At 44.5% G+C, this 25,236-nt stretch overlaps 1 protein-coding gene across 4 annotated transcripts; it reads left to right on the top strand.

Annotated features, from left to right (window-relative positions):
• Positions 1–4,701: 4,701 nt before the first annotated feature.
• On the top strand, positions 4,702–25,236 carry SERPINA6 (serpin family A member 6). Of its 4 annotated transcripts, none has more exons than XM_036845177.1 (6): positions 4,722–4,829; positions 11,736–12,364; positions 18,421–18,691; positions 22,576–22,723; positions 24,115–24,282; positions 24,798–25,236. In XM_036845177.1, the coding sequence occupies exons 2-6, from the start codon at positions 11,755–11,757 to the stop codon at positions 24,810–24,812; spliced, it is 1,212 nt and encodes a 403-aa protein (XP_036701072.1). In that variant the 5' UTR covers positions 4,722–4,829; positions 11,736–11,754; the 3' UTR covers positions 24,813–25,236. The 4 variants fall into 4 exon arrangements, with proteins under 4 accessions (XP_036701068.1, XP_036701072.1, XP_036701070.1 ...); XM_036845175.1 differs by lacking the exon at positions 24,798–25,236 and adding an exon at positions 5,045–5,313 and having other exon boundaries at positions 24,115–24,645; XM_036845173.1 differs by lacking the exon at positions 24,798–25,236 and having other exon boundaries at positions 4,702–4,829; positions 24,115–24,645.

Genomic DNA, 25,236 nt, shown 5'->3' with positions numbered 1-25,236 from the left:
ACACCCTCCCCTTTTAGTAAGAAAGAAGCCTGAATGGACTCTAGGAAGATGGTTCTTTGGGACCATCTTCTCAGTCTGCTGGCTTTCCAAATAAAGTCTCTGTTCCTTGCCCCAGCATCTTGTCTGTCCATTCATTGGCCTGTGGTATGGCAAGCAGTATGAGCTTGGACTCAGTAATATTTTAACCTCTCTCTGCCACCGTTTCCCAGTCTGCCAAATGAGAATAGCAATACAGGCATATAGCGGAGATATTGCGGGTTCGGTTCCGGACCACTGCAATAAGGCAAATATTGCAATAAAGCCAGTCACACAAATTTTTTTGGTTTTCCAGGGCATATAAAATCTATATTTACACTATACTGTAGTCTATTAAGTGTGCAATAGCATTACATCTAAAAGAACAATGTACATACCTTAATTTAAAAAATACTTTATTGCTAAAAAATACTAACCATCATCTGAGCCTTCAGCGAGTCAAAATCTTTTTGCAATAGTAATATCAAAGATCACTGATCACAAATCACCATAACAAATATAATAGTAATGAAAAATTTGAAATATTGCCAGAATTACCAAAATGTGACACAGAGACATGAAGTGAGCAAATGCTGTTGGGAAAATGGCGCTGATGAGACTTCCAGGACGCACAAAACTTCAATTTGTAAAAATCACAATACCTGCGAAGTGCAATAAAGCAAAGCGTGATAAAACGAGGTATGCGTGTAATCATTAGCATTCATACAGCACTTAGAATATAGCAGGCACTGTTCTATGCTCTTTTGACATATGCAATCTTCACAACAACCTAGAGAGATTCTAGATACTAGAATCTCCATTTCTCAGCTGAGGCATAGAGAGCTTAGTAATTTGCCTGGTGTCACACTCCTAAGGTCTAGAATCAAACGCAGATTCCACGCTCTTGACAGCTATCCTATCCGAGATGATAATAATACCTGCCTGGCTGGGTTCTTGTGAGAATCAAATCGGTAAATATCCATGAAACACCAGAGTTGGTACCCAGCGATGGCGCAATAAATACCAGCTACTACCCTCACCAGGAGCCAGACCCCATGCCCAGTGCTTTACATAGGGCTGTGATACCAGAGCAGAGCAGGAAGTGGCAGGGAAGTGAGAAGGGAGATAAAAGGGGTGAGCAGCCAATGCAGAACCTTATCAGCAAAGTAATGGTGCCTCTGGGCTGTGTTCCTGCCTGTCCAGGAGGAGGACGGCCCGGGGGGGGGGTGGGGGGGGTTAGAGTCCTGCTTGGTCCAGGAATTGTCTGAAGGCTAAGCCTACGGGGGGGACAGGTGGCCCCAGTGATGAGGGCCTGCAGGGCTGCAGGAGACGGAGCCGCGCAGTTCTCTTGATCTACAACAGAGACAGGCCCTAGGACCAGCGAGGATTGCCTCAAGTCCAGCCTCTGAACCCCAAGATTTAACCCAACCTACCCACGCCACCTCCATGCTGGCCACAAGTACAGGGTGGCATCCTTTTTTGCCAACACAATTCATGATCCCTCAGGTAAACAGCCGGCCAAGGCTCAGCAAAGGCCATCCAAGGCTCCTGCCTGGCAAGTCCCATCACTGTAGGTCTCTGGCTTGATGGGACCTGTCCCACGCCAGGCAGGGCCCTGTTTTCCTGGAGGCAGGATCCCAAATAGCACTTATCCACACAGCTGGAAAAGTTAGGAGGCCCTGAGCAAGCCTCCCAGTCACCACTTCTGTGGTTGGCAGAATTGGGAAAGAGGAACCAAGAGCAACACGTCTGTAATGGGGTAATTTCAGAGGAGGAGACGCTCGTTCAAAGAGGGCTTCAGCCAGAAGCTTCTCCCTGGATTTGGGGTGAACCCTGAAAGATACATCTTTCCCAAATGACACCCAGATGCAGCAGTGACTAACCCAGAGGGAACAACTGAAGTGGGCCTCCTGGTAAGCATGGAGCAGGTCCCACTCACCTGGAGGCCACTAGCTAGGGCCTGGTGGGCACAGACCAGCAGGGAACTGGGAACACACGGACGTCTGACTCAACAGTGCTTCTGAAAAATGTTCTTCTATTTTTTTAAATTATTTTTCTATTTTAAGGGGCTAAGGGTTGATGATTAAAGAAAAGGACTTCTAGTCAGGCACTATCTAAACAGAATCCCACACTCCATGGGGACCGGGGGAGATAAAATAACAATTCTAGCAACACTTTTCTTGAATGAGGCCTTGTCACGTGCCCTCTGCTGTGCTAGGCTCACGGTACAGTCCAGCCTTCACAGCAACCCCATGTGTGTATATGCATGTATGTATGTGTGTGTGTGTGTGTGTACATATTTGTTTTAAAGAATCATTTGAGAGTAAATTTTATACATCATGACCATTTACCCTTAAATACTTCCATGTACATTTCCTAAGAATTTGGGATATATTTTCTTAGTAAAGCTATTAACTTCAGGAAATCTAGCACTGGTACAATATTTTTCTCTAACCTACCATCCATATTCCAGTTTTGTCAATTGTCCCAATAATGTCCCTCATAGCACGTTTCCTCCAGTTAAGGACCTCGGCACTGCATTAAGTCATGGATAATGATTTGCTGCTCTTTCAGGGACCACCCCAAACCCTGTGAGGAGCTTCTTGCTGACGACTTTTAAGAACTGTGTGGTGTGCTCCAAGGACAAAGAACAAGATAAACTCAAAGGGTCAATATTGCCAGAACAAAGAGTTACAGGAGTCACTCTGTCACAGTGTGACCATTGCAAAGTATATCAATCAACAACTGACAGATAAATAAATGAACAATTGTGATTGGAGATTTTAACATTCCCTATTGAGAAGCTGAAAGCTCAAGTAAATAAGGAATCCACATAGATAAGAAAGAGTTGAATAAAATAATAAGCTTTAGCATTATGCATATACATATATATGCATGTCGAACAGTTAACACCCGATATTTCATAAGAAAATATGGAATATTTACAAAAAGAGACCATATGCAAAAAAACCTCAATAAATTCCAAATGTTCAATATCATATACATGATATTTTTTATCATAATGAAATATAAATAAAAGTTAATAACAGAAGAGTAGCCTAAAATTCTAAATACACAAAATGACATATTATTAAACTATCCCTGGGTTAAAAGTGAAACCATAAGGGAAATTAAGAAATATTTAGAAAAAAATAACAATGAGAATATTTGTGGGATGTAGTTAAGTCAGTTTTTAGATGAAAACTTTAAATATATTTATATGGATAGCAGAAATGTTAAAAAGTAAGAAAGCTAAGCATTTAACTCAAGAAAATAGAAAAAGAGCAAACAGGAAAATTCAGAGAATGTGAAAGGATGGTAAAAAATAAAAATAAAAGCACAAATCAATGAAATATAGATTTTAAAAAACCAATAAAGATTAACAAAACTAAAATCTGGACCTCTGAAAAGATTAATTAGCTAGATAGACTAACAAGACTCATCAAGAAAAAAAAAAAAAGAGAGAGAGGAAATACATAAATAAAACATAGAACCAACAAAAATTAAAAATAATCACGGATATGACAGAGATTTGAAAAATAGTAAATTCCTAGTTATAAATTCTATAATTGGCTTAAGGCATAAAAAACTTGAAAAGACCAATAACTATTAATAAAACTGAAGTGCCCCCAAAACTCTTGACACAGTTGTGGGCCTCATGGGAACATCTCCCCTCATACCTGCAAGGTAGTAATGGCACCATCAACCCAGCAGAGGGCACGGGACCCTAGCTGGCCATTCACAATGCCCTATTCTTCTGCACACTGTATCAGTCCAAGGATGGGCAATCATGTCCTTTGGGGGGGCTGATATGAACACTGAAAAAAAGTGAGTCTCTCTCCTTCTGATATCAAATAACCAGTTAGACCCAAATAACCTGTAGCTGCAGTGGCCACCTTTGTCTCCACCACAGAGAGACTAAAGCAGGAAAGCAGAACTAAGAAAGAATTTTTTTTTTTTTTAAAGAGACAGAGATTTGATGACCATCTTGGGACCTCTGGATCCAGCCAGGCCTGAAGCGCCCCCCTCCACACTTCAGAACTCTCCTTCAGGAGATCCAATAAATGTTCTTTTTTGCTTTAAAGCTGTTTGAATTTCGTCTGTCACCTGCAATCAAAAGAGAACTGATGAATAAAAATGTGGGGAAGAGGGAAGTGAAGGTGCTAGATTTCAGAGTTAAATGGTCTTGGATTCGAATGTCGAGAGCAGCTCACTTAAGCGTCATGTGCCTCAGTTTCCTCATCTAGAGAAGAGTGATAATAATAATAGTATCCACTTCATAGAGTCGTTGTGAAGACTAAATGAGATTATCCATGGGAAGCACTGGGCTGCTTTTATTCCATGTCTGTCTTTCCCATCAGACCATTGCCCCCCCTGAAGGCAGGACCTTGCTGGTCTCATTCCCAGCCCAAGCTCAGCACCTGCTTCTTCACAGCTGTCAGCACCATCGTGCTAATTAAGGGCACCTGTGGCTCCTGTGCCAGCTGCCCCTGGGCAACCACAAACACTGACGCAACTCCAGCCACATTTTGATATCAAAAAATAAAACCTCAGGGAACTATATACCGAAGAAAGTTAATTCGCAGTATTGCTGTGTTTACTCAAATTTCCTGGAAAAGGCTCCCATTGGTTCATGACTGGGGGGAGGAGACCACCAAATGGTGAAGGCCACTGGCCCCCCTCTAACCATTAACCAGCAGGAAAGCTGGCAAACAAGACTTAGCAGCAGCTGCCCCACCGGCTTACTGTACACATGACAGGATCCAGGACAGCAGGACCAAGCCAGCAGTTGCAGCCTGAGCCCACTGCAGACCGTGAGTAACAGCTGAGGACTCTCCATGCCCCCCGCTCCTGCCCAGCCTCCAGAACGAAGCCATGACTGTGTCTTGCTCATTTAATTTTTTTTTTTTAATGGGGCATTGAGCATTAGGGCAACAAACAGTGATAAGAGGCAACCCTGGGGAGGGTTTTTCAGAGTCTGTGGGTTACCCACAGGGGTTTTCATTTCTCCTGGGCTCCTGCCTTGCAGGGACTGACATTGAACTAAGAGCCATTCCCAGCCATCGCATGATGCTCCTAAGGCCAGCCAAACAGCCATAACAGCCTCAGAGATGGAGTCTGAGAGCTGGGATGGATCAGCACAACACAACGCCTCTGCCGGGGACACAGGCAGGAGAGAGCAGTGCCCGGCTGACACAGCACAGACTGTGCATCCTACAGACACACACACCTCCTCCCTCAGTGACCTGGGGCAAGGATCCTGCAGATAGAACGGAACTACCAGCATTACACCACATGGTATGAGGTTTAAATGCACAGGGCCTAGGACTGTACCTGGGACTGTACCTGGCTTATGGGGGGCATTTGGGAAAACAGAACACAGTGGATGTTTACTGCGTGTGTGACTTCAAAACTGAGGGACAAAGAGGACATACATGAAATGAAATTCAGGATAATATTGATACTCTGCATTTTTGCGTTGCTGGGTACTTTTCAGAGAGCTGTTTCACTCTAGAGAAAGGCAGAACAGCATGGCACAGGCTCCAAAGTCAGACGGCAGGGCTTGGAATTTCAGCTTTTACTCCCTGGGCCTCAGTTTTCTCATCTGTACAATGGGCCCAGGATGACCCATGAAGTGAGGTCACTAAAGAAAGCACTGATAACAGCTGTGACTGATATTCACAAAAGTCTTATGAGGTGGGTAGAGTTTTAATCCCCATCTTGGAGGATTAGCACAGGAGGGGATGAGGCACAAAATCTCAGAGACGGCAGGAAGAGAAGGGAAGGGAAAAGAACTTCTATTGGGGGCAAGCCCATCTCGTTCCAGGCTGTGAACTGCATGGGGTCCTTGCCCAAGAAGGGACCAAAGAGGTGGAGGTGTGGAGGTGGCTAGGGGTGAAGCAAAGATTTCACTACAGTCTGATGGGGGCAGTGACAGAGAGAAGCACAGAGGAGGGCTTCCTGGAGGAGGTGACCCAGGACCTGCGTGCCAAAGGACAAGAGGGAGTGAGCCAGGCATGACAAGGAGGGGATGGGCCGACAGAGTGGAGCCACGTGGGGCAGGATTGGAACAGGCCCATCTTTGTCCCCAGCTCTCAGGCCAGAGCCGGACTCTGCAAACATTAGGGAATGGAATGACCTCCCTGGCCTGACCCGGGCAGAGGGATGAAAGTCTGATATGTGCTGGGAGGACACTCCAAGACACCCAATGTTGCTGTGACTGAGACTTCAAGAGGCCAGATTTGAGGCTGGGGGTGGTGCTGTCACCAGGGACGGGGCATGAGGACTCCCTGGGCCACGTCAGTGAGGATCAGCCCTGCCTGCCGGCAATGGGAGTCACTGAAAGCTTTTCTGCAGGAGAATGGCCCATCCGCTTGATTTTGGAAAGATGCCCTAGTTGCAGAGGAAAGAAAGGTTGGCAGGAGGTGAGCAGGAGGCAAGGAGAACAGGTGGGGGCGGGGAAGAGGCGACTGGGAGAGATGCCAAGCCCCGAACTTGGGCTGTGTCCTGAGACTGAAGAAGCGAAGACAAACCCCAGAAATTTAGAAGGTAAATGGGCCAGGCCCGGGGCGGGTATTATTATCAACTCTATTTTATGCCAAGGAAACGGGCAGAGTTTTAAACAGTGCACCCATGTCACCTAGGTCATAAATAACAATGCTGAGATCCTCATTTGACTTGGTCTGCCACAAAGCCCAGGGAAAAGGAGAACTGTCTGTAAAGCCAGGCGGCTGGGGAGGGAGGGGGCAGGGCGTCAGGGCTGTTATCAAAGTCAAGAAGCAAGGAATTTGCTTGTTTTTCTACCACGTGGAGGGAGACAGGCGGGGAGGGTTGGAGGAGGGCTGAGGGAGGTCAGGGGTGTGTTTGCACCCCGCTCTCATGAGGTTCTGGGTTTGGAGCAGGCCAGGGAAAAGGCCTCGGGGGTGTTCCAGAGCAGACCAGGGCTTCCCACACGCAACGTGCACGCATTCTCCTGGGACTGGTTTTACTGCGGGTTCCCAGCCCCCTCCAGCATGGCTAGTCCCGTAGGTGGGGTGGTGCAGGGGAAACAGCTTCTCCTATAAGCATCCCTTCTTTATGGGGATACAGGGGGTTCCATAAAGCTCAGAGCTTGGGACCACTGGCCTTGCAGACAGAGTGTCCACTTACTGATTCTGACCCTGGCTGCATTTTTTGAATTGCTCTTATCAAACACTTTTCATGGCTTGTAATTAATTTTTTATTGTGGTAAGATATACAAAGATTGAGCGTTTCAACCAGGTTTAAGTGTACAGTTCTCTGGTATTAAGAACATTCACATTGTTGTGAAACCATCACCACTATTCGTCTCCAGGACTTTTTCATCATCCCAGACTGAAACTCTACCCATTAAACCCTAACTCCCCATTTCCCCTGCCCCTAGCCTCTGTTAACCACTATTCTACTTTCTGTTTCTATGAATTTGACTGCTCTAGGGCTCTCATGTGAGTGGAATCACACAATATTTGTCTTTTGTGACTGGCTTATTTCACTTAGCATAATGTCTTCAATGTTCATTCATCCATGCTGTAGCATGTATCAGAATTTCATTTTTTTGAAGGCTGAATAGTATTCAACCGCAGGCATATACCACTGTGAAATATAGAAAAAAATACGGGGCTTCCCTGGTGGCGCAGTGGTTGAGAGTCTGCCTGCCAATGCAGGGGACATGGGTTCGAGCCCTGGTCTGGGAGGATCCCACGTGCCGCGGAGCAACTGGGCCCGTGAGCCACGATTGCTGAGCCTGCGCGTCTGGAGCCTGTGCTCCGCAACAAGAGAGGCCGCGATAGTGAGAGGCCCGCGCACCGCGATGAAGAGTGGTCCCCGCTTGCCGCAACTAGAGGAAGCCCTCGCACAGAAACGAAGACCCAACACAGCAAAAATAAATAAATAAATTTAAAAATTAAAAAAAAAAAAAAATACGTACTGATCTCTGCCCCTGGTTCCTGGTGCAGAGCTCCTAAAACCCTTGTCATTTCCTAAGTGATAAGAACATTAGAAGCGTCTTTTTTTCTAATATTTTTTTTCTAATATTTTTTCTAATATTTGGTCTTTGACCCTGCTTCCTGAGGCAGAGCTCCAAAAATCCCTTGGAATTTCCTGGGTGACTGCAGTGTCCTTTGCTCTAATGAGGCAACTCTGGGTGAGCTCCTGGATGACTTCAGGATGGGGGAGTGTCACCAGAAAGACATGATTGGAACTTATTTTCTCCCATTCTGTGGGTTTTCTTTTCGTTTTGTTGATGATTTCCTGTGCTATGCAAAAGGTTTTAAGTTTAATTCGGTCCTATTTGTTTATTTTTGTTTTTATTTTCATACTCTAGGAGGTGGATCAGAAAAGATCTTGCTGCAATTTATGTCAGAGAGGGTTCTGCCCATGTTTTCCTCTAAGAGTTTTATAGTATCCAGCCTTACATTTAGATCTTTAATCCATTTTGAGTTTATTTTTGTATGGTGTTAGGGAGTGTTCTAATTTCATTCTTTTACATGTAGCTGTCCAGTTTTCCCAGTACCACTTATTGAAGAGACTGTCTTTTCTCCATTGTATATTCTTGCCTCCTTTGTCATAGATTAGTTGACCATAGGTGCATGGGTTTAACTCTGGGCTTTCTATCCTGTTCCACTTATCTTTTTTTTTTTTTTCTATTTTTGTGCCAGTACCATACTGTTTTGATGACTGTAGCTTTGTAGTATAGTTTGAAGTCAGAGAGTGTGTACCTCCCACTCCCCCACCCTTATATTTCCTCTTTCCCCTTCCCACTGGTAACCACTAGTTTGTTCTCTGTGAGTCGGCTTTTTTATTGTATTCACTAATTTGTTATATTTTTTAGATTCCACATATAAGTGGTATCATACAGTATTTGTCTTTCTCTGACTTATTTCACTTAGCATAATGCCCTCCAAGTTTACAGGATGGATTTTTCTATTTCTGCAAAATACGTCATGGGATTTTGATAAGAATTGCATTGAACCTATAGATTTCTTTGGGTAGTTTTGACATCTTACATATTACATCCTCCAATCCATGAACACAGGATGTCTTTCTATTTACTTATATATTCTTTAATTTCTTTCAGCAACGTTTTGCAGTTCCCAGTGTACAAGTTTTTCACCTCCTTGGTTAACTCAACTCCTAGGTATTTTATTCTTTTAAATTTTTTTATAAATGGAATTGTTTCCTTAATTTCTTTTTCAGATTGCTCATTGTTAGTATATGGAAACAGAACTGATTTTTGTGTTGATTTTGTATCCCACTTATTTGTTGAATTTATTGGTTCTCATAAGTTTTTTGTTGTCTTTAGGGTTTTCTATGTATAAGATCATGCTGCCTGTGAACAGAGATAATTTTACTTCTTCCTTTCCAATTTGAATGCATTTTATTTCTTTGGCTTGCCTAATTTCTCTGGCTAGAATTTCCAATACTGTGTTAAATAGAAGAGGCAAAAGCAGGCATCCTGTCTTGTTCTGAATCTGAGATGAAAAGCTTTCAGTCTTTCACCATTGAGTAGGATGTTAGCTGTGGGCTTTTCATATATGGCTTTTATTATGCTGAAGTAGTTTCCTTCTACTCCCAGTTTGTTGAGTGTTTTTAACATGAAAGGGGATGTTGAATTTTGTCAAATGCTTTTACTGCATCAATTGAGATGATCATATGATTATTTTCCTTCATTCTTTTAATGTGGTATTTACATTGATCAATTTCTGTATGTAGAACCATCCTTGCATTCCAGGCATAAATCCCACTTGGTCATAGTGTAAAATCCTTTTAGTACACTGCTGAATTCTATTTGCTAGCATTTTGTTGAGGATTTTTGCATCAATGTTCATAAGTAATATTTGTCTGTAGTTTTCTTTTCTTATGGTGTCTTTGGCTTTGGTATGAGGGCAAAGAATGAGTTAGGAAGTGTTCTCTCCTCTTTAATTTTTTTGAAGGCGTTTGAGGAGGATTTGTGTGAATTCTTCTTTAAATGTTTGGTAGAATTCAAAATTGAAGCCATGTGATCCCGGACTTTTCTTTTTTGGGAGGTTTTCAATTACTGATTCAATTTCCTACTTATAGGTCTATTCAGATATTCTATTTCTTTGAGGTTTAATTTTGGCATGTTTTGTGTTTCTATAAATTTTCCATTTCATCTAGGTTGTCCAATTTGTTGGTGTGTCATTTTCAATTTTTTCATAGTATCTCAGAATTTTTTAAAATTTCTGTAGAATAGGTAGTAATGCCCCTACTTTCATTTCTGATTTTAGTTATTTGAGACTTCTCTTTTTCTTACTCAGTCTAGCTAAAGGCTTGTCAATTTTGTTAATCTCTTTGAAGATGACATTATATTATATTATATTATGTTATAATTATATCATGTTATATTATTATATTATGTTACCTTACTATATAATACTATATTGATTAGATATATTATATTTTGGTTTCATTGATTTTCTCTCCTTTTTCTATTTTCTATTTATTTGTCTGGGCTTTAATCTTTATTGTTTTCTTTCTTCTGCTAGCTGCACTCTCCTTTGGTGTCTCTTTACATGGAATATCTTTTTCCATCCTTTCACTGTCATATCTGTGCCTTTGGATCTAAAATGAGTCTTCTGTAGTGTGCATATAGTTGTTTCTTTTTTTAACCCATTCTGTCAATCTCTTTTGATTGGAGAATTGTATCCATTTACATTAAAGTAATTACTCATATGGAGGGACTACTCTATCATTTTCCTATTTGTTTTCTGTATGCCTTATAGGTTTTTTGTCCTTTATTTCCTGCACTACTGTCTTCTTTTGTGTTTAGTTGATTTTTTGTAGTGAAACATTTTAATTCCCTTCTCACTTCCTTTCGTGCATACTCTATAACTATTTTCTTTCTGGTTATCATGGAAATTACATTTAACATCCTAACGTTATAACACTCTCATTTGAATTTATGCAGGATAAACTTCAGTAGCATACAAAAATCGCTCCTATATAGTTCCATTCCCACATCCTTTCAGTTAAGTCACAAATTAAATCTTTATTCATTGTGGGTCCCAAAACATATATGAATAATTACTTTTTATGCATTAGTCTTTTAAATCATATAGAAAATAAAAAGTGGAATTACAAACCAAAACCATAATAATACTAGCTTTGATACTTGTTCATATATTTACCTTTAGCAGAGATCTTTATTTCTTCTTACAGATTCTATTTACTTTCTGGTGTTCTTTCATTTTAACCAGAAGTACTGCCTTTAGCATTTCTCGTAGGAGAGGTCTAGTGGTAATGAACTCCCTCAGCTTTTGTTTATCCGGGAATGTCTTAATTTCTCCCTCACTTTTGAAGGACAGTTTTGCCTGATATAGTATTCGTGGTGGATAGTGTTTTCTTTCAGTACTTTGAATATATCAACTGGGTGGATATTTAACCTTTCTGAGCTTCCACTTCTGCCTACCTGAAATCAAAATAATCATATATACTTTATTGTTGGTGAGGCAAAATTTTGGAAACTTGGTAGGTATTTGATAAATCATAAAAGGTGTAATTCATACTTTCAGCTGAGGAAATTGAGGCCCAGAGTCCTGACTTGCCCCAGGTCACACAGCCAATGTAGAAGAAGAAATTGGGGCTTGAGGGGGGGTCTTCCATGGGGTCTTCTGCCTACTGCTCACCATACCCCACTGCCTCGGAGGCCCCACATCATCTAATGAGCATTTCTGATTTTCCAGGGCCTGGCCATCCTGAACAATGCTGTTCACCCTGTACATCTGTCTCCTCTGGCTGTCTACCAGTGGGCTCTGGACCATCCAGGCTAAGGACCCTGACACTGACATGAGCATGAGGAACCCTCACCGGCACTTGGCTCCAAACAACGTTGACTTTGCCTTTACCCTGTATAAGCACTTAGTGGCCTCAGCTCCGGGCAAGAATGTCTTCATCTCCCCTGTGAGCATCTCCACAGCCTTGGCTATGCTGTCCCTGGGCGCCAGAGGCTACACACGGGAGCAGCTTCTCCAAGGCCTGGGCTTCAACCTCACTGAGATGTCCGAAGCTGAGATCCACCAGGGCTTCCGGCATCTCCACCACCTCCTCAGGGAGTCAAACACCACCTTGGAAATGATCATGGGCAATGCCATGTTCCTTGACCACAGCCTGGAACTTCTGGAGTCATTCTCAGCAGACACCAAGCACTACTATGAGTTGGAGGCCTTGACTGCAGATTTCCAGGACTGGGCAGGAGCCAGCAGACAAATCAACGAGTATATCAAAAATAAGACGCAAGGGAAAATTGTGGACTTGTTCTCGGAGCAAGCTAGCTCAGCCATGCTCATCCTGGTCAACTACATCTTCTTTAAAGGTACCCCTCACCCATCCCATTCTGACAAGGCCCCATCTACTATTGCCAAGCATAGTAAAAGCCATCAAAACTAAGGGCGTACTCTTGATACTATTAGAAAGGTGAAAGTATATCATCCTTACCAAGGATCAAAATGACACCCAGTAGAGCAACTTGCCCGAGCTCTTGCAGGTTGTTTCAAGGCCCAAACATGTAACCATGAACAGTCTGGCTGCCTAGTGGTCTACAAATATTGGCCAAGTTCTGGCTGTGAGTCAGGCACTTGGTCAGAGGCTGGAAATAGAGCCTAGAACCAGACAGACACAGCCGCCACCCTCAGGAACTTCCAGACGGCCCCTAAGCCTTCCTGCACGCACTTCCCGAGCCAGCCCCAGCCAAGACCCCTCTCAGCCAAACCACAGCCCCACCTCACCAGTTCGGAGCAAAGATTTCCAAAATGCCTGTCCATAAAAATCACCACGGAGACCTGTTAAAATTACAGATTCCAGAGCCCACACCAGATCTACTAGAGCAAAACTGATGCAAGAATGTCCTAGAATGTGTATTTTTAACAAGGCCCCCCTTCCCCAATCGTTTTGATGAGCAGGTAGTTTGGGGATATATTATCCTCGAGAATGAAATCTACAGTCCTTAGTCTACAGCAGTGGTCCTCAACCCAGGGTGATTCCCACCCCCATCCACCCTCAGGGGCATTTGGCAATGTCTAAAGACACTGAGTTGTAACAACTGGGGGTGGGGTGGGGTGTGCCACTGGCATCTTGTGGGTAGAGGCCAAGGAGAATGCTCAACGTCTACAATGCACAGAACAGCCCCCCCACAGTGATATCTGCCTCCAAATGGCTAGAGTCCCAAGGTTGAGAAATCACCTGCTTCTTCTGCCTTCTCCAGACTCAGGTCTCAACATTTTCCCCTATACAAGTTCCCAATACACAGCAGACACACACACACACACACAATATCCAATCACACCAAATTCCTTTCATGTCTTTGAGCATGACTATCCCCATGGAAGTCTGTATTAGTTCCCTATTGCCACTGTAACAAATTGCCACAAACTTGGTGGCTTAAAACAGCACCAATTTATTACCTTACAATTCTGTAGGTCAGAAGTCCAAAATGGGCCACTCTGGGTTAAAGTCAAGATGATGCCAGGGTGTGTTCCTTCTGGAGGCTCTAGGGGAGAATCTGTTCCCTGCCTTTTCCAGCCTGTAGAAGCTACCTGAATTCCTTGGCTTGAGGCCCCCTTCCCTCTTCAGAGCTAGTAATCGCATTGCTTTGACCTCTACTTCCATCACGTCTCCTTTCTGACTCTGACCCTCCTGCCATCCTCTTCTACTTTTAAGGATGCTTGTGATTACAGTGGGCCCACCTGGATAATCCAGAAAATTCTCCTTAACTCAAAGTCAGTTGATTAGCAGCCTTAATTTCCTCTTGCCACGTAACATAACATATTCACAGGTTGCAAGGATTAGGACATCCTTGGGGCGGGGGGGCATTCTGCCTGACACAAGGCCCATGCCCATTCTGTCCCCTGAGCCCTCCCTCAACTTGTCTGACTGCCTAAAACTTCTACCCGCCCTTTAAATCTTGGCTCAAAAGTCACCACCTCCGTGAAGCCTCCCCTGATTCTCTCCAGCAAATCTTTGTCTCTCATACGCATCCTCTGCAATTTGCCCACACCCAATTTTAATAAGCATCTTGTTAGAACGTGTAAACCTGGACCCAAGTGGTTCAGTTTCAATTAAGTAGTCATATACAAAGAAGTGCAGGTAAAACAGCCAAAAAAAAAAAAGTATAATATTTAATGTGTCTCTCAACAACATAAAGATTATCCTATATGCCCATTTCTCTCCTCCCCAGCTCTCCTCAGGGCCCCCCATTAGCCAACTGAACCCCTTCCCTCCCCCAGATCTTTATTACCTGGACAGACTTAGCATCTTGGTGAGCCGTCCTCCTGCCTTTTGGTCTTTCTCTGTCTATTCTCCAGCACAAGTCTGGGAACCCACCTGGCTAAGGCCTCTCTTCTTGGATGGTAGTGAGGGTGAGAGACTGACCAGCAAAGGCAGCATTTTCTTTTTTCTCCCGCTTTACTGAGATATAAATGACTTATCATGTAAGCTTAAGGTATACAATGGGATGATTTGATATATATGTATATATATGGTGAGATGATTACCCAGATAAGGTTAGTTAACACGTCCATCACCTCACAGTTACCTTTGTGTGTTGGGGCCGGGGGGTGAGGATTTTTAATATCTGCTCTCTCAGCAACTTTTAGGTATATGATACAGTATTATTAACTGTAGTACCATGCTGTGCATTAGATTCCCCAGAACTTATTCATCTTATAACTGGAAGTTTGTACCTTTGACCACCTTTACCCATTTCTCTGAACCTCCTACCCCATCATTCTTTTCTCTGTTTCTATAAATTCTGTATTTTTAGATTCCATATGTAAGTGAGGGCATACAATATTTGTCTTTCTCTATCTGCCTTATTTCACGTAGCATAATGCCTTCAAGGTTCATCCATGTTGCTGCAAATGGCAGGATTCTCTTCTTTTTATGGCTGAGTAATATTCCAGTTGGTGTGTGTGTGTGTGTGTGTGTGTATGTATACACACACTTTTCTTTATCCATTCATCTATTGATGGACACTTAGATTGTTTCCACATCTTGGCTATTGGGAATAATGCTGCAATGAACATGGGAGTGCAGATATCTCTTCAGTATAGTGGGTTCATTTCCTTCTGATATATACCTAGAAGTGGAATTGCTGGAGCATATGGTAGTTCTATTTTTAATTTTTTGAGGAACCTCCATACTGTTCTCCGTAATGGCTGCACCAATTTACATTCCCACCAACAGTGCACAAGGATTCCCTTTTCTTCACATCCTTGCTGGCACTTGTTTTCTCTTTTCTTTTTGATAATAGCCATTCTGATAGGTGTGAAGTGATATTGTGGTTTTAATTTGCATTTCCTTGATGATTCGTGATTTTGAGCACCTTTTCTTGTACTTTTTGGCCATTTGTATATTTCTTTCAAAAAAAAATCTATTCAAGTCCTCTGCCCATTTTTTAATTTGATTATTTGGGGCTTTTTTTTTTTTTGCTATTGAGGTTGTATGAGTTCCTTATATATTTTTGGATATTACTCCCTTATCAAGTGTATGTTTTGCAAATATTTTCTTCCATTCCATAGGTTGCCTTTTTACTTTATTGATTGTATCCTTTGCTGTGCAGAAGCTTTTTAGTTTGAGGTGATCCCACTTGTTTATTTTTCCCTTTGTTGCTTATGCCTTTGGTGTCATATTCAAAAAAAAAAAAATCATAGCTAAGACTAATATCAAAGAGTTCCTTTTTCCCTACATTTTCTTCTAGGAGTTTTATGGTTTCAGGTCATATGTTTAAGTCTTTAACATATTTCAAGTTAGTTTTTGTCAATGATGTAAGATAGGGGTCCAGTTTCATTCTTTTGCATGTGAATATCCAGTTTTCTCAGCACCATTTATTGAAGAGATTATCTTTTCCCCACTCAGTATTCTTGGTTCCCCTGTCATATCTTAGTTGACTATATATGGGAGGGGTTATATCTAGGCTTCCAATTCTGTTCCATTGGTCTATGTGTCTGTCCCTATGCCTGTACCATACTGTTTGATTACTATAGCTTTATAATACAGTTTGAAATCAGGAGGTGTGATGCCTCCAGCTATGTTCTTTCTCAAGATGGCTTTGGCTATTTAAGATCTTCTGTGGTCCCACACAAAAGGCAGTATTCTTTACACCTGACCCTGGGGGGCCAAGGAGTCCGGAATGTTTGCCCGGAAATGTTTCTGGATGCTCCCATGAATTCTCCAGGCCATCTCTCCCACTAGACTATTCACTCTTGTGCATGGCATCCTCATCTCTTTGGGAGGTCCAGTGCATTTGCATTGTGCTTGGCAAATGGAAGTAACTCCAAAGTGGTTGAATAGAGGTTCTGGTCACACAGCCTGGGGAGAAGAGCACGGAAAACCCAGAGAGAGAGAGGGCCCTCCTGAGCCTGTGAGGAGCCTGAGCGGGGGCTGGCAGGGTATCATTTGGCGCACGGCTTTGCTCTCACAGTTTCTAAGCATTCTCATGACCACAGTGGGGCTGAGTTGATGGGAAACAGTAGCTCCTGGTAATAAAATCTGAGAGGATTTGAACATTTGAATGCAGGAACAGACATTGACAGGAGTGTGGGCTGCCTGTTTGTACACAGATTTTCTGTGATCAGGCAAAGCTAATTAACAAGCCCTGTTTAAGCTGAGAGATACTCTGAAATGTTTCCAACGCACCAGGATAATAAATAGAAATGAAGAATGGTGTGGCTCTCATCACTAAACTTAGGACATGTACAGTGTCCCTGGCATGTTCCTTACTCAGTGGACTGTCTTGTCATCTCTTTTTTTGGAGAACATTAGAAATACTGTTAAAAGATTTTCCAGGGACTCATTCTTGCTCTCTCCAATTTCCCTTCATAAATTCTTAGGTTTCTCTACCATAAGTTCTCCTAACTCAAGAATTTTCAACAAAAAAAAATCCCTTAAAGTAGAGGTTAGATCCCATTCTGTATTTGGTTTTCTGCCAAACTGGATATATGTTATACTTGCTTCTAGAAAAGAAATAGTAAAAAGCACAAAGCAAACTTCTAAGGATGAAAAACCTAGCACTGAAAAATTTTTTATCTACATTTTTTGGTTGTGAGTTGGACAAGTTAGTCACAAAGCACTCCCCCCTTCAATTCTGAGGACCCCAGACTTCCTTTAGAAGATGGTTTGAGAACCCGCAAATTATCTCACTTGCTGTGAGACAGCCTCAGTCATTAGGGATGGACCAGGCACAGCCCCTGGGTCTCCAGGTGCCACATCCATTGATCTTTTCCCTACATCCTCCGGCCACTGCCCATGGTCACCCTTAGTAACCCTTCCAGGGGGTTGAGGCTGGCTCAGAACCAAGAGTTCTGGCTTCGTGGTCCAGAGGTCCCACAAGCAGAGGGATAGAGAAATGTCTGCTTGTGGCTATGCTCTGGCCACCTTCAGGCAGCCTCAGTTGGGAAACAGTGACCCCACAGGGGCTTCTGGGCTGGAGGTCAAGGGCAGCCAGGACACTCGGGACCTACTGGACTCAGGGTTCTCAGTCATCTCCAGACCTGGGGAGACTTAACCTAGAGCAGATGAGGCCCTGGTGAGACTCAATCCATGTCTAAATATCCAAAGATCTATCACCAATAAGAGGACTCCGGAATAAACTCAAGGGCCAAAGAGGCTCAGTCGGCAGGCATTACAATCAGGCAGGCTTTGGCTTCATCTAAGGAGCAGTTTCCTTCCCTTCAGCGTTGACCAGTAGTGGAAAGTCCCATCTGTTAGGTAGTGAGTTCCCCATCACAAGGGGAACAAATGTTGCATAATGACATCATGGAACGTGGTGGAGTGGAGTCGAGTCTAGCTGTGGTGGGAATCTGTAACCTTGAAGGACTCATCTCGCCCTGATTCTGCCTCTGGGAAATGTACTGTGGCCCTCAGGGCCACTCGGGAGGCGAGGAGCCTCCTGCAAGAAAGTGGGTACATTTGACTGGGCGGCCAAACTGCCTGCTGGGCTTCTGTCGCCACACATCAGGGGGTGGGGATGGAATGGATGCTTGGTTCCCCAGCACCACCTCCAAAGCCCTCCAGTCCAGAAGCCACTCCAGGGCGGGGGCAACAAGGCCAAGTCCGGTTTACTGAATCCTACTCCCAAATCCTAGGGCCAGCATTCTCTGTTCTCTCCCTCTTTCCATTTTTAGAAGTCAGTCTCAGACATCGTGCTAATCCTCAAGCCTTCCCAAAGGGTGGAGGATGGAACAGGCTTTAAACCTCTGGGAATTTCATATCTTAGCGAATTCCAGCAGCTCTGGTGGGGACCTTCCAGGTTGAGGGAGGCCACTGTGTAACTTGCTTGGCGGTCACCCCTGGCCCTCTGCTGCCACCCAAGTTGCGTTTTCCTCCTGCTCTCACAGGTCTGTCTCCTCCCCTCCCCCTCCCCCCTCTTCCCAGGCACGTGGGCACACTCCTTCAACCCGGAAAGCACCAGGGAAGATAACTTCTACGTGAATGAGACGACCACGGTGAAGGTGCCCATGATGTTCCAGTCGAGCACCATCAAGTACCTGAACGACTCGGTGCTCCCCTGCCAGCTGGTACAGCTGGACTACACGGGCAACGAGACCGTCTTCTTTGTCCTCCCGGTCAAGGGGAAGATGGACACGGTCATTGCCATGCTGAGCCGGGACACAATTCAGAGGTGGTCCAAGTCCCTGACCAACAGGTAAGCCCTCCAGCCAGCTGTGTTGATTTCTGCAGTTGGACGTGTTCCCAGAAAGTGGGGCAAGTGGAAAAGGGGTGCACCTGGCCATCCTTCCTCCCCGCCAGACTCGCCTTCCAGGGCTCATTATTTTCCTGTCTGCTGGGTTCTCTGATCTAGAGGTCACACTTATTTATCTTTCTGTCGATTAACACTGAGCTATTGATGCTCCGGGGCCTTCCACAAAGTGAGGTCCTCCCTCCCCAGCAGGTTGATAGTCACCCTCTGTATTACCACATCTTTCATCTTTTTCTTAAACTGAATTCACCCATCACCCAGCCCGCACTGCTCCATTTTATTATCTTGCTTACCTGAGACCAAGCACCGCTAAAGATTCCTGGGAGACCATAAAAAGATATAATGAAAATGACCACTGTATGACCACTGTGATGACCCTGGAACCAACGCAAAGCCTACAAATGGTTAAGTCACTCAGGGACTCTAATGTTTCGTCCATCAATCAATCAGTAAATAAGAAAGTAAGGACATAATTACGTAATAAACTCATTTTCCCAGGAACCTCTGAGCTAGAGGGAAATCAAAATTATAGTCAAGCTTGTGTCCAGCTCTGATCCTCACATTGGAGGAGGGGGCAGATGTTCTTGAGAAGATGGTCCTCACTCTTGGGAGATTAGAGTTCCGTCTGTGAAGGAGCCAACCAACATGGGAGCTGGGTGGCGGGGTGCAGACTCACAGGGAAGAGGGCTGTAGCGGAAGGAGCCAGCACTTGGATCTAGCGTTGCTCAGGAAGCCTCGTGGGCCAGGCACCATGTCATTCATTCATTCATTCATTCATTCAATATACATATGGAAGCAATTGCTATGTACCACGCACTAGGCTAAGCAGAAGGGATGCACTCTAGAGCAGAAAACGGATTCTGGTGGAATTAATAGTGGTACAATGTCATAAGCTCTGTCAGAGCAAGACAGGGAAGGAGATGCATAATGTGTACAGTTTGAGGGAGGGTGGGACGCCAGACTCTCACCCAGGGGAATGGAGGAGGGGCTGCAGAGCAGATCGCTTTCACTTTGAACTGTGCCTTAAGCCTGAGTAGAAGTTCAGTCAGTGGCAACCGCCCCGACAGTATGCACGGAAGAGGAAATGGCACCAGTCAAGTCAGGGGGGCCATCTGCCAGCTTTTCAGGTCAACCGTCCCACGTCACCTCACTCCCACCCCTCGAAGGGAACCTGTAATTCAGATACAGTGCCACCAGCTAGTGACAATGCGCCGTGATTCAAATTCTGAACCCTAGTGTGTTGAAAATAAGGCGAAGGACACCCCTTCTCTTTACTCCAAAAATAATCCCTTCACTAAAATACTTAAACAACATTAGTCAGTAACAGGTACCATTTTCTTCTAGATTTTTTAAAAAAACATTCAAGGTAAAACTTTGCACCTTTAGATTTTTTTAAAAAACATTCAAGGTAAAACTTCGCACCTAAATACTTAAACAACATTAGTCAGTAACACGTACCATTTTCTTCTAGATTTTTTTTTAAAACATTCAAGGTCAAACTTTGCACCTTTAGACATCATGAGTTCTCTCGTCATCCCAACGCTGTGGCCTACGGCTCCTCGTCTGCACGCCTGCGCGGCCCCTTCTCCCTCCTCACCCCTCCCAGCGCCACCACGCCCTTCCCCACCAGACTCTCCAGTGCATCCGAGCTCAGCATCCTTCGGGGCCCAGATGACACCCCACTTCCCGCCGGCAGCCTCTGGGTCCCACTCACGGGGCGCTCTCGCCAGAGCCTTCCTCCCAGCCCCCTTGCTCCGCCGTCACCTAGCTGCTGCCCGCGCAGGTCGTGGGGCAGCTCTCCGAGTTGGGGCGATGGGGCTCCGAGTTAACAAGTCCTGGTTTCTTCACGGTCCTGCTGCTTCCCAGCGGTGTGACTTTGGGGGAATTCCTCAGTTTTTTTTGAGTTTCAGTCTCTCAATCTGGAAGTTAAAGATGTTGATTCCAAGGCTGTGTGTGCCTGTGCGGATTAGACGAGATAAAGGAGGTCAGGAAGGTCAGCCAAATGCTGGGTATGGGTCGGCCTCCCTTACCTTCTGTTGCCATTTCCCATCTAGAGAAGTCACACGTCCCACTGGCCTTGGATTCCTCCTCACTGCCCCCGGGTTGCCAGCCCCCAGACCTCCCCAGAGCAGCTTGTGCTCAAGTACGGAGGTCTCATGCCTTCCCTCCACCCTCTGGAGAGCCGGTGCCCTATCACTGACTTCAGGGTTCAGGCATCTTCTCTCTCCCTTGCTGTGTAGATGAGGACTAGCACAGAGAAGGACAGGACTTGACTAAAGCCACACAGCATTAGCGGCATGGCTGGGGCCAGGACCCCTGCTCCCAGCCGCATTCCCTCCACTCCTCCACTTCTGCCAGGGGGTGCTTGGGGGACCACAGGACTTCTTGTTTTTTCTTTTTTTTAATTGAAGTATAATTGATTTACAATACTGTGTTAGTTTCAGGTGTATAGCAAAGTGATTCTGTTATATATATATCCTTTTTTTCATTCTTCTCCATTATAGGTTATTACAAGATAATGAATATAGTTCCCTGTGCTTGTTCCCCATAAATCCTTGTTGTTTATCTATTTTATATATGGTAGTGTGTATCTGTTAATCCCATACTCCTACTTTATCCCTCCCACCTCTTCCTTTTGGTAGCTATGTTTGTTCTCTATGTCTGTGTGTCTCTTTCTGTCTTGTAAATGAGTTCATTTGTATTATTTTTTAGATTCTACATATAAGTGATATCATATAACATTTGTCTTTCGCTGTCTGACTTAACGCACTTAGTATGATATTCTCTAGGTCCAAGCATATTGCTGCAAATGGCATGGCTGAGTAATATTCCATTGTGTGTGTGTATATATATATATACCACATCTTCTTTATCCATTCATCTGTTGATGGATACTTAGGTTGCTTCCATGTCTTGGCTATTGTAAATAGTGCTGCTGTGAACATTGGGGTGCATGTATCTTTTTTGAATTAGAGTTTTCATCTTTTCTGGATATATGCCCAGGAGTGGGATTGCTGGATCATACAGTAATTCTATTTTTAGTTTTTTAAGGAACCTCCATACTGTTTTCCATAGTGGCTGCACCAACTTACATTCCCACCAACAGTGTAGGAGGGCTCCCTTTTCTCCACACCCTCTCCAGCATTTATTATTTGTAGACTTTTTAGTGATGGCCATTCTGACTGGTGTAAGGTGATGTCTCATTGTAGTTTTGACTTGCATTTCTCTAATAATTAGTGATGTTGAGCATCTTTTCACGTGCCTCTTGGCCATTTGTATGTCTTCTTTGGAGAAATGTCTATTTAGGTCTTCTCCCCATTTTTTGATTGGGTTCTTTAGTTTTTTGATATTGAGTTGCTTGACCTGTTTGTATATTTTGGAGATTAAGCCCTTGTCGGTAGCCTCATTTGCAGATATTTTCTCCAGTCCATAGGTTGTCTTTTTGTTTTGTTTATGGTTATAAACACTGTGCAAAGGCTTATACGTTTGATTCAGTTCCATTTGTTTATTTTTGCTTTTATTTCTTTTGCCCACAAGGACTTCTTTAGGTATTCTTTGCTTCAGTGTCTGGTAGTTTAGCTGGATCAGGTGGAATCAGCTCAAAGAAAGAGCTGAGAAGAAAGGACTTTGCAATCCAGAGGCCCAGAGAGGAAGATGCGTGTGTGATGGAGGCAGAGGCAAATCCTGCTTCTTGCTCTGTTCCTTCCCCTGTCCCGAAAGAGCAGGTCTGGCTGGGAGGCAGGGTCTGGAGGGATCACAGGGGAAACGGGAATCTGGCTGGCCGGGCCCAGCCCTGGGCAAGTCTAACCCCATCTGCTTACCCCGAGCAGCCTGGTGGACCTGTACATCCCGAAGATCTCCATCTCCGGAGGCTACGACCTCGGGGGCATCATGGGGGACATGGGCATTGCAGACTTGCTCAACAACCGGACACATTTCTCAGGCATCACCCAAGAGGCCCTGCCGAAGGTGTCAAAGGTAGGGGTCTCTAGAGCCCGTCCTTCTTTTCCCCCCAAATTCACAATACAAATAATAATAAGCAACATGGAGCCCATTCATGAATAGGCTTCTAGGCCCCAGGCTGAGAGGTCTTGTCCAAGCCCCTAGTTTTACAACAGGCTAAATGGAAGCTCAGCAAGAACTTGATGTCCCCAAGGTCACACAGGAAGCTAGTGACAAGGGAGCACCACAGCTCAGGCATCCACCATTCTGCCAGGCCACACAGAGGGGGCCGCTGTAGAAGACAAAATCATCATGGCAGGACTGTGAGACGCCCCCAGGAAAAAGGAAACGTCGCATGAGATCACACTGAATGTTCTATCCAATGATGTTCTTTATCTCCATCCTTCAGCTCTATGTTCTGTTATTCATTCATTCAGAAAATATTTACTGAACATGTTCTATGTGCCCCACACTGTGCTAGACACTGGGTATGCCTCAGACGTGGCCCTGCCCTCACAGGATCTTACAGTCCTGTGGGTGACAAAACAGGAGAGGGAACAGGAGAAAGCTGTGGTGGCAGCAGCCCCCTCCCTCGTGCACACAGACTTTGACCATCGTGATGTCGGCACACAGTATGCGCTCAATAAAAAGCCTGTGTGTGTGAAGAACTCAGTCAGATAGCTACCTCCTTACGAGGTGGGTGTTACCCTAGTTTCTCAGGTCACAGAGCTAGTAAATAGCCTGACATTTGACTCAAAACCTCATATTCCCAAAACACGCTGCAGGGGTTCCTAGCCCGGCTGAGCTTCTCCGTAGCCTGTTTACAGAGCACTCTGAGCCTCTGCTTCCCTGCTGCTCCATCAATGAGAGTCCTGTCCCATAGGTGTTGTTATTTAATCAGCCAGTTCTGATCTTTCCAAGGCTTTTGATGCAAGCTACTCAAGCGTTTTACTGACTTGAGAATATCTTCTAATTTTGATCATAACAAAGGATGTTTCAGCAGGCAAAGATGACCCTTTTCCCTACAGAGTGGGCACAAGCATTTTGCATAAATTGAACCCTCTCAAGTACTGGTAGAGCGGAGAGGGAGCGAGGTGTCCCCCCACCAGCCCAGGACCCGGTAAGGGGAGCCCGATATGGATGCCGAAGTCCAGTTTCAGCCCCAAGTCCCTTGCTCTCCATGGGTCGGCTCCAGCTGCCCACTCTCTAGGGAGGAAGTCTAAGTGTGGCCTGGGTTCCGGAGGTGGACAGACCCCAGCGCTAGTCCTGGGGCTGCCACGTAGATGAGGAGCCAGCAAGTGACCTTCTCTGAGCCTCAGCTTCGCCATCCAGAAAACTGAGGGTGGGAGGAGTCGAAGCGAAGAGGCTCGGAAAGCTCCGCCCACGCAGCAGGTGCTCACCCTCCACGCTCTGTCCGTTCCCACCAGGTGGTCCATAAGGCCACGCTGCAACTGGATGAGAGGGGCGTGGAGGCAGCCGCCCGCACCCAGGTCCACTGGAACTCGGCGCCCGAGCCTCTCACAGTCCGCTTCGACCGGCCCTTCGTTGTCATGATCTTCGACGACTTCACGTGGAGCAGCCTCTTCCTGGGCAAGGTTGTGAATCCGACCTAAGGGGACGCCCCCAGGAGCCACAGCGCGTCTGACTCGGGCACCAGGGACCCCACAGAAAGGAGTGAGAGGTTCCCCTCTTGTAATAAATAACTGTCGTTGCGACTGGTGACAAGTGCGGTTGAAGGAGAAGAGTGGGACGATTGAAAAAACTTGAATAACATCAATGTAATATTGTACCAGTGTAATTATCTAGTTTTGATCATTGTCCTAGGGTTATGTGATGTATGGAAGCACAGTGAAAGGTATATGGAAACACTATTATTTTTGCAAATTTTTGTACGTTTGAAATTATTTCCAAGTAAGAACTTGAAAAGAAGGAATCACACAAGCCAAAACACAACAGAAGAAAAAAACACAAAACCACACACACACGCACACACAACAGAAAGATGTTTTTAAAGTGCTAGGGTGGAAATGTCATATCTTTCAAAAAGCAAAAAACAAACAAAAAAATCCTTCAAAAATGAAGGCAAAATAAAGTTTGTTTTTTTTTTCAGACAAACAAGAGCTGAGGAGGCTTATCATCTTCACTAAAGACTTTTTTTAAGTAGTTCTTTATGGAGAAACAAGATGATTCTAGATGGACACACAAAAGAATGAAGAGCCCTGGAAAGAGTAAATGTGGTCAAAGATAAAATATTTTAAAATATATTTAAAGTATAATTAACTGTTTAAAGCAAAAATAGTTATTGATTTATTGCTTTTCGACTCCAAATCCTCCCTTCATTGCTGCTCTGCAAAAACCAATCTGGACCTTTTTAAATAGCTTTACTGGGCCCCTGGGCATGATATTAAACTTTGTCAATAGAGGGCGCTAGAGAAAGATCGCAGGAGGAAGAGACCTTATTCTCACAGTTCAGGACAAAAAGCATTAAAAGAGATAAAAGAGAACCAGATGGATAGATAGATAAATAGATTACATAGGTGATAGGAAGA

This window comes from Balaenoptera musculus, chromosome 2 (assembly GCF_009873245.2).
Source record: "Balaenoptera musculus isolate JJ_BM4_2016_0621 chromosome 2, mBalMus1.pri.v3, whole genome shotgun sequence".
Lineage (NCBI taxonomy): Eukaryota > Metazoa > Chordata > Mammalia > Artiodactyla > Balaenopteridae > Balaenoptera > Balaenoptera musculus.
The sequence above is the reverse complement of the archived record's forward strand: the minus strand, read 5'-3'. Positions and strand labels throughout refer to the sequence as shown.

Bases quoted from the DNA above. Each gene is read 5' to 3' on its own strand.
- SERPINA6 (XM_036845173.1), top strand. From the start codon at position 11,755: ATGCTGTTCACCCTGTACATCTGTCTCCTCTGGCTGTCTACCAGTGGG. The intron at 12,365-18,420 runs GTACCCCTCACC...CCCTCTTCCCAG, and splicing joins CAACTACATCTTCTTTAAAG to GCACGTGGGCACACTCCTTC. The intron at 18,692-22,575 runs GTAAGCCCTCCA...TACCCCGAGCAG, and splicing joins TCCAAGTCCCTGACCAACAG to CCTGGTGGACCTGTACATCC.